The sequence below is a fragment of the Chionomys nivalis genome, chromosome 7 (assembly GCF_950005125.1).
Source record: "Chionomys nivalis chromosome 7, mChiNiv1.1, whole genome shotgun sequence".
NCBI lineage: Eukaryota > Metazoa > Chordata > Mammalia > Rodentia > Cricetidae > Chionomys > Chionomys nivalis.
The window spans coordinates 98,603,254-98,612,158 of record NC_080092.1 but is presented as its reverse complement, the minus strand read 5'-3'; the positions used below and the strand labels follow the sequence as shown (position 1 = coordinate 98,612,158).

Genomic DNA, 8,905 nt, shown 5'->3' with positions numbered 1-8,905 from the left:
AGCGAATGCTCAACAGTTAACAGCCCATATTTTTCTTACAGAGTGCCAGAGTGTGGTTCCCAGCCCTCACAACAGGCAGCTCACAATGTAAGAGCTGCCTGTAATTCCAGTGCTAAGAGGGGATGGGACCTCCGACCTCCACGGGCAACTACACTCACATAGAAATAGACATAATTTAAAATAATAAAGCTTTAAAAATTTAAGAAACCAGTGGTGACGAACACTTTTAATTCCAGCACTTGGGAGGCAGAGGCAGACGGGTCTCACCCTGGGATACAGTGTTTCAGGATAGTCAGGGTGGTTACACAGAGAAACACTGTCTCGAAATAAAAATTAAGAGAACTTTTTTTCTTTATCTTAGAGGTCAAGAGATCCTGAGGAGGTTGTGAACCTCTGTGTGGGCGCTGGGAAGTCCTGGGCAAGAACAAGCCCTCTTAACCTCTGATCCATCTCTCTAGCTCTTAAGGGGGCATTTTTATAGCTAGGCATAGGTTAATAGGACTTTTTTGTTTGTTTTTCGAGACAGGGTTTCTCTGTATTTTTGGAGCCTGTCCTGGAACTCGCTCTGTAGACCAGGCTGTCCTCGAACTCACAGAGATTCCCCCTGCCTCTGCTGGGATTAAAGGCGCCACCACCGCCTGGCAGGATTTTTTTTTTTCTTAGTGACAAGGTTCTCCTATGTGGTCCAGGATAACACATTCTCCATGATCCTCCGATCTCGGCCACTTAAAAAAGGATGGACTAATTCTACTTTATTTATTTATCTATAGGGAGATATTCATCCTGTATCCCCCGGGCGACGTGTAAGTCCTCATCACCCCCGCATCCACGCCTCGGAACTGCAGTTAACTGCATTGTCGTGCCACCACGCCTGGTTCTTGCAGTGACGAGTGGAACCTTGCAACCTCATCCCAAGCCCTTGCTAGCTTTTTCAAAAGCACACCAGCAGCCCAGAAATCAAGCAATGGTGAAATCGTCAAAGACTCGGTCCCAGGATGGGCTGTCTACCGCGAAGCCCCAGCGCCACTCCACAGAGCCCACAGCACGCAGCAGAGCCGACATCCAGCTTCCGCCCTTTCCCAGGTCCAGCCCACTGGGCCTGCGCACTCGCGGTGTCGGGCACGCAGCCGGAAGTGACGCCACCGCACCCACTCCGCGGGAACCATGCCAGGCCGCCGCAGAGCCTCTAGGCTGCCGGGCGCTTCCGGAACTTTGAGCTGTACGCGCATGCGTCATCGCGTAGACTGGCTGGGCTGCGGGACGGAGGGGTGACGTGTGAGTAGTGACGAGGAGGTGGGCGCGTCGAAGAGAAGGGTGTTCGGCGTTAGCCCCGCCTCTTAAAGCTAGCCGGACCTCTCCACGCGGTCTCAGAGCGCGCCCGCGGTGCGGCTCCTTTAAAGGCCGTGGTGACACGTGTGTGAGGCTCCGGAGGCCCGGATGGTGCGCGTGCGGGCCCGGCCCGGAGCGGATGCTCTAGTTGCGCCGGCCTTCCGCGGGCCCCCGAGAGGCCTGTGAGGTGGAGGTTGAGCCCGGCGGAGCGCAGGTGCGTCCGCGCGGCTAGGGACGAGGGCAGGCGGGAGGTGCGTGCCGTACCCGCGGGGCTTGGGGACTCCGGCGAAGGCTGACAGGTGCGTGGCCGGCGACGGTGTCCGGGACCGCGGGGAGGAGGACGGGGGATGCGAGCGGCGTAGGGAACACTGAGGAGGGATGGCGCGTGAGGAGCGTGGGGGAAGGAGGGCAGCCGGAGACCGAGGACGGGACCGGTGATGGCGAGGGGTGCCTGCGAACCCCGGCGTGGCCAGGGAATTGCATCAGTCACTCTGCATCCCGGGGTTCTTCCGGAACTTGGGGTCGCATGGTTCTGGGTGACCCCGAGGTTGCGCTCTCGGTGCGGGTGGTTCCTCAGAAGCTTCCCGGGGCTGCAGACCTCAGGGTAGCCAGGCAGAGCCGAAGCCGAGCTTGTAGCCTAGGGCGGTGACAGATCTGTAGCGCGGATCCGTACCGAATTGTTGTAATAGCAGGACCGCGTTCGAACCCAAATGCTCCTTGCTGCTTGTGAGTGTGTGTGCGCGCGCGCCTGCCTGCGTCTGGCGCATCCCTCAGGGATGGAGATGGTGGAATAGAATCCTAAAACAGACATACCCCGGCATCTGCATAGTCTGGCTTAGTGGTGTATGCCCAAGAGACGTGTAGTTCACCTGTGCCTGGCTCGGCATGCTCTGCGGTGTGGAACCGGGGCGGCCCCAGCCCTGTCTCCCTTCTCCCCCAGCATGTAATTGACCTCATAAGTCTTAAGGGAGGTTTTTTTGGAAAACGTTTTAAAGAGAGAAAGGCTCTGTTTAAATGCTGCCTGTCCGAATGGAGGGGCCAGGCTTGAGCTCAGAACTGGGTATGCATATTGAGGGCACAGCGTAGCCTAGCCCTTAAGAGAGCTGAGTAGGTGAGCGCGCATCCCTCAACCTCAGCCACACTTGCTGCGCATACACGGCAGAGGGCTTGCGGGGAATCACAAGAGCATTTTTCTTGGTTCCTACATCACGCAGCTTTCTGCCATTACTTCACATTATCCTGACCAAATGAACCAGAAGGTGCTTCTGGCAAATAACTTTTTTAACGTTCCCATTTGGTCATCCTTCACAGTAGGCCAGGACAAAGGTCTCACCTCCCCGTGGGAAGGTCGGATTTTGGAAGTGATGTCAACGGAACTCTCAGAAGTCAGGCTGTCCTCCTTCTGCAGCTTGAGGACGTTCTATCGGGGGTGTTGGCTAGATGGAAGGAACATTCTGAGGCATGCTGCATGAGAACCTAGGCATGGGGAGGGGAACCAAGACTGAGCAGTCATTAAGCCCATCGGTGGTGCATTGTGCTGACTGTGCTGTCCTTTGGATTTGCGTGTGTTTGAACAGATGGAAAATGCCTTTATATGATCAAGTTGACTGTGTGGAAATGGAAGAAAAGGTTTATACTTAAAGTAAAATTTCATGACTATTTTCTTAAAAAGAAAATAACTGGCTAATGAAATCAAAAAAGTTTGAGATTTTCATCCATCATTCCTATTGTCTCGTTGTCTGTGGACATGATCTTCGGACTCGAGTTGCCCCCTGGGTTTGAGAAACGTGACGATGGTGATGTAGAGTGGAGGACAGGGCCATCGGGTTGTGGATTTAGTGGTGTTAATACAGTTGTCCTTGGACTCTGAATTCAGAGCTTCTTAAGTCTTGCTCCGTAGCCCAGGCTAGCCTTAAATGTTTGATCCTCTTGTGTCTGTTTCTTGAATGTTGGGGTTATGGGCATGCATCTCTGTGCCTGGCTTCCTTTAACCTTAGTGATGCCGCTTTCCTGTTAGAAGGTCATACATAGTTCACACAAGAAAGCGGTTTATGGGGCCCGCGGGAGAAGCCAGTCGTGGGTGACAGTCTCGCTGCTCATCCTCCAGGTGCTGGCGCCCATTCTGGACTCTACACTTGGCAGTGTTGGTGACTGAGCAGGCTGAAGTCCAGGAAAGCACCTGCTGGGTCAGCTCCGTCCCTCCCTTGAGAGCCTGATTCCCTGCTGCAGAGAAAAGCAGCAGCCAGCACAGACACCCCAGGTAAGCCCTGGATGCTGCCTCATCTTTATTTCTTCCAGTGACCCAAACCTGGCAGTGGCTGGCCTGTGGGTGAAGGTCTTTGTGAGTCCCCATCACAGAAGGCTTTAGGATGCTTGTCAGAGGACTGGTGCTTGCTTTGTTTTTGTTATTTGTTTTGGGGTCTACCTGTGTAGCTGACTCCTGGATAGTCAGGGTAGTGGGTCTCATTTGTCTGATGTGAATGAGCAGTTCCAGGTCTGTATGTTTGTAAGTGTGGCTCTAGCAGCCAGTGGCGGGCAGGATGGGTATGGGTGACAGTCTGATGATGGAGGGGCTCATCTCTGTTGCGGTGTTTCTGCTGTTGTCCTGGCTGACTGTGCCTCTGTTAGGAGCTGCTGTGCAGCAGGCTTCCTGACTAATCCTTGTAGCCACCTCCCAGTTAACCATCTGAGCCTGGACCTGTGTGGAGATAGAACACACAGGTCTGCCCTTGTGGAGCCTGGGTCCCTGTTGCCCACTTAGCTTTACTTCTCAAGCTCTTCACTTGGCGACAGATAGAGTGTGTGTGTGTGTGTGTGTCTGTCTGTCTGTCTGTCTGTCTGTCTGTCTCATCTGGTTGAGACATGGTCATAGTCTGTAGCCCATGCCAGACTAAAAGTCACAATAGTCCTTCTGCTTCAACCTCCCATGTGCTGGGAGTAAGGCAGCACTGAGCAGCATGCCCAGCTGAGAGAGAAAATCTGTATGTATGCTGCACCATGGAAATAGAATGGCTAAATGCAAGGTCAAAGTTCACAGCAGCTACATGAGAAAAATAAGAAAGGTAAAATTGATTTTTGTAATATATTTTATTTGAATCGGGCTATGTAAGATATTGACATTTCAACATGTACCAGGTGAGAGATGGAGATGCCTTGTGTCATTTTCTTAAAGTAAGCCATGGAAACCTGATGGTGACTCCCACAGCTCTCGGCCTGGACCAGGCTGTCCACATGCTCGGTACTGAATGTGGCCCCTGGCCTCTGTAGAAGAGCACGGAGAGGCCTGTGCAGACAAGCCTGGCCATCTGTCTTATGCTGATTCTCATGTGAGTATGCACATATGCTTGGTTTTTGTTTTGAGAGGGTCTCTCTGGGACTGGAGATGTCTCTGGTTAGGAGCTTTGGCTGTTCTTCTAGAGAGAACCTGGGTTCAATTCCCAGCACCGACATGGCAGTTCATAACTGTAACTCCAGTTCCAGGGGATCTGTTGTACCAAGCATGCATGTGTTGCACATATCTGTGTAGGCAGGCAAGATACCCATATATGTAAAATAAAATAAATCTTGAGAGAGACAGACAGACACACTTTCACTATGTAACCCTGGCTGGCCTGGAACTCTGTGTAAAGCAGGCTGATCTCCAATTCACTGAGATCCACAAGGATTTGCCTTCCAAGTTCTGGGATTAAAGGTTTGTGAACTATTCCCAGCCAACATTTCTTTTTTTAATATTTATTCTTTTATTTATTTATTTATTTATTTTGGATTTTCAAGACAGGGTTTCTCTGTCGCTTTTTTTGGTTCCTGTCCTGGAACTAGCTCTTCTAGACCAGGCTGGCCTCGAACTCACAGAGATCTGCCTGCCTCTGCCTCCCGAGTGCTGGGATTAAAGGCGTGCGCCACCACCGCCCGGCTTTAATATTTATTCTTAATTATACGTAGTTGTGTTGGTGTACATGTGAATGCAAGTGCTTGTGAATTCTAGAAGAGGGTATTGGACGCCCTGGATCCGGCCATACGTGGTTGTGAGCTGCTTGGCCTGAGTGCTGGGAACTGCACTTGGTCCTCTTCAAGAGTAGTGCATGCACTAAGTCATCTCTACAACCCCCCTCCAATTCGTTTTTCACATTTGCTGCCTGAAACCAGAGCGTGTGAGAATATGCCGTCCATTGGTTTTTAAATAGTTTCAGGAAATAATGCCAGTGGTCACATGCAACGCTGCTTGCTCTGCCTTTAGCTGCCCCTGTGCCTTTTGGGTAGCTGTCCTGATGGCTGCTGAGTAGAAGGAGCAGGCAGAAGTCGTGTACTTGCTCTGGGATGTAGCTGTTTATGGGTCTGGGGTTCTTCCCACCCTACAGGTATGCACCATGCCAATAGTCGATAAGCTGAAGGAGGCTCTTAAGCCTGGCCGCAAGGACTCAGCAGAGGATGGGGACCTGGGCAAGCTGCTGGCTGCCTCTGCCAAGAAGGTCCTTTTGCAGAGGATTGAGTTTGAACCTGCCAGCAAGAGCTTCTCCTACCAGCTAGAGTCCTTGAAGAGCAAGTATGTGCTGCTGAACTCCAGGGCCGACGGAGCGAGTCGCCACAAGAGTGGAGATGAGCTACAGCCCAGGAAACCAGGTACTGGGGGCTGTGTTTTGGCCCAAGTGAGTAGCCCTGAGTTGGCAGCTGGAGTAGTTTTGGGCTTCCAGGAGTCAGTGGTCTGTCATAATAGCTGTCATGATACAGGGTGACCGGGAAGGATATCTGTGTACTTGAACATTCCTTGAATGTGACCTCCTTCTTTAGTGAGGTCAGAAAGCAGGTCCAAGGGGCTAAGGAATGGCTCAGCCAATGAAGGCATTAGCTGTGTGGGTCTGCAGCTCAAGCCCACAGAAATGGCTGGATTGAGTGCTCTGGTGTGCCTGTCACCGCAGCACACCTGCAGGGAGAGGGGAGGAGGAGACTAGAGGATCAGCAGGAAGTTCATGGACAGCTCACTTGGAGTGTGCGTGTGTGCCAGCGGGAGAAACAATTGGAGACACTCTGCCTCAGTGGGCGGGTTGGAGAGTCGAATCCTAAAAGTTGTCCTCTGACCCCGACACACGCGCCATCTTAATCTCATGTATACCTGCACACAGTTAGTTTCGGGTGGAGAGAACGTGGGGATGAAAATACAGATGTCGGGTGGGTTCCTTGGTGCACAGTATGGCGCGGAGCTGGAACCCACTGCTTCTTCTCATCACAGGCGCCTTGAGCTCTGAACTGAGCATGGAAGGTCCCTGGGATGACCTGGTTTCATTTTTTTCTCTTCTAGGCACCGAGCGTGTGTCTGGAAGTGGAGGCGACGGAGTCCCTGCCCCACAGAAAGTGCTCTTCCCTACGGAGAGACTGTCGCTAAGGTGGGAACGCGTTTTCCGCGTTGGCGCAGGGCTGCACAACCTGGGTAACACCTGCTTCCTGAACTCCACCATTCAGTGCTTGACCTACACGCCGCCTCTGGCCAACTACCTGCTCTCCAAAGAGCACGCACGGAGCTGTGAGTGGGGCTTACAGTGGGCTTCGGTGTGAGTCACTGAACCAGGCAGTCCCTCACTTTAACACCAGCTAGAAAGACCCCTGTGTGTGAGGGGCTGTCGTTCTGTCTGTCTGACAGTTAGAGTGAAGCTAATGGGACATGGTGGTTGACACAGTGAGGGGAATTTCATCTGCTATCGTATGGGCCATGTGTGAGTTTCACTCAGGCAGGGTCATGCTCTCTAGAGAGAAGGGTTTTTGAAAGATGCCTCCTCACAGCGTCTGTTCAACTATCTTGTGTGTGTGCTGAACCAATTTTGGGAACCAAACATGCCCCAAAATAGAATTTAAAATCGGGTGAAGAAAAGCCGGGCGGTGGTGGCGCACGCCTTTAATCCCAGCACTCGGGAGGCAGAGGCAGGCGGATCTCTGTGAGTTCGAGGCCAGCCTGGTCTACAAAGGGAGTTCCAGGACAGGCTCCAAAGCTACAGAGAAACCCTGTTTCGAAAAACCAAAAAAAAAAAAAAAAAAAAAAATCGGGTGAAGAAGCTGGAGCTGTGAGATTTACCAGAGCTAGCTCATGTTAGTCCTTTAGTAGCTCTTCTAGTGAACACTAGCTTATGCTGAGGGGTTCTTAAACCTGGAGAAGCAAAACCCGTTCTGCCTTACTGATGAGCTGCTCTAAACTTGTTAGCTAATACGAAAGCATCTTGGGCAGCTTGAAATCATCTGGAGAACTGGGGTTCCTCCTGAGAGTACAGGCATCCTGTAGGAAAGCCTCCCACAGATGCTCAGCATGCTGCGAGAGCCTCTGCCTATCTGTGCCCCAGTTCTGCCGCTAAACTTAGTTGGGTCTTTAGAATGTTCTTTGGCTTTCTTCTGCCCCCTGTCTCTGCTTTACAGAAGAATACTGGCTTCCATACAGAATTGTAAGGATGAAATGAATTCCTTCAAAGGCTTGGTCTTATATCACTTGGCGCAGAGGGCGTGCTGTGGGTGTCTAGGTGGTCAGGTAGTCGCTATATTAGTGGAGTGAGAGAGGACGCTTGCCTGGAAAACTTGACGGTGATAACAAGCCCTCTTAGAGTAGTAGACGGGCCTTTCCCTTCTGATAGTGCACAGGAGGCGGCGGAGCATTATCCTAGGTAGTGACCTTGTAAGTATGTACTGTAAGGTACAGTCAAGCGTGGGTGGCCGCATTGCCACTCTGTAAGACTGCTAGAAAAGGAAAGTGCTCTAAAAACAGTATTCTAGTCAGACACAGCTGCTCACGCCTTTAATCTCAGCTCTTGGTAGGTAGAGGCAAGGGCAACCTGGTCCACACAGAGTTCCAGGCCAGCCCGGGCTACCTAGTGAAGTTCTGCCTCAGAAAAGAAAAGAAAAGGGGCTGGAGAGATTAAGAGCACAGGGGACCTGGGTTCAAGTCTCAGCACCCACATGGCAGCTCACAACTGTCTGTAACTCCCAGAATCTGACACCCTCACACAGACATACATACAGGCAAAACACAAATACACATAAAATAAAAAAAGAAAAAAAAGTGTTTCTGCATAAGTCACTAAACCCACATACGTGTATGTATTTTTTTGGAAAGAAAAACTTTTGTATCCAAAACCAACTCCAAGAACCCAACCTTAGCTGGAGCTGAATTAGTCTCATATAAAGTGACTCAGTGGCTCTTGCAGAGGACCTGGGTTCAATCCCTTGCACCTACATGGTGGCTCACACGATTTGTAACTCCAGTTATCTGACACCCTTTTCTGTCATCCAAGGGGAGCAGGCATACAGACGATACACAGACATACACTTGGGCCAAATACTCATTAAACATAAAATAAAAAACAAATCTTTAAAAAAAACAGTGTATATAAGTATGTTTTATCTTCTGAACAAATCTTAGTAACATAATGTCCAGTGGGCAGGAAAGTCACAGAAAACACACAAAGGGTGTGTGTGTTTGTGAGTTCACATGAGCAAGCAGATGCAGAGGAACAGAAGTACATTGAATATTCATCATTTTCTACCTTGTTTTTTTGAGGTAGGATTGCTCACTAAACCAGGATCTCACTGGGCTAGGATG

The 8,905-nt window shown here is 51.0% G+C and overlaps 1 protein-coding gene across 6 annotated transcripts in view; it reads left to right on the top strand.

Annotated features, from left to right (window-relative positions):
• Positions 1-1,445: 1,445 nt before the first annotated feature.
• Positions 1,446-8,905, top strand: part of Usp36 (ubiquitin specific peptidase 36) — a 31,203-nt gene continuing 23,743 nt past the window's right edge. The window contains exons 1-5 of one of the 6 annotated variants that reach the window (XM_057774553.1): positions 1,446-1,543; positions 3,437-3,589; positions 4,502-4,655; positions 5,688-5,949; positions 6,626-6,847. In XM_057774553.1, coding sequence (XP_057630536.1) covers positions 4,575-4,655; positions 5,688-5,949; positions 6,626-6,847 — 565 coding nt within the window. In that variant the 5' untranslated portion in view covers positions 1,446-1,543; positions 3,437-3,589; positions 4,502-4,574. The other 5 variants (XM_057774552.1, XM_057774558.1, XM_057774556.1 and 2 more) reach the window with 5 other exon arrangements.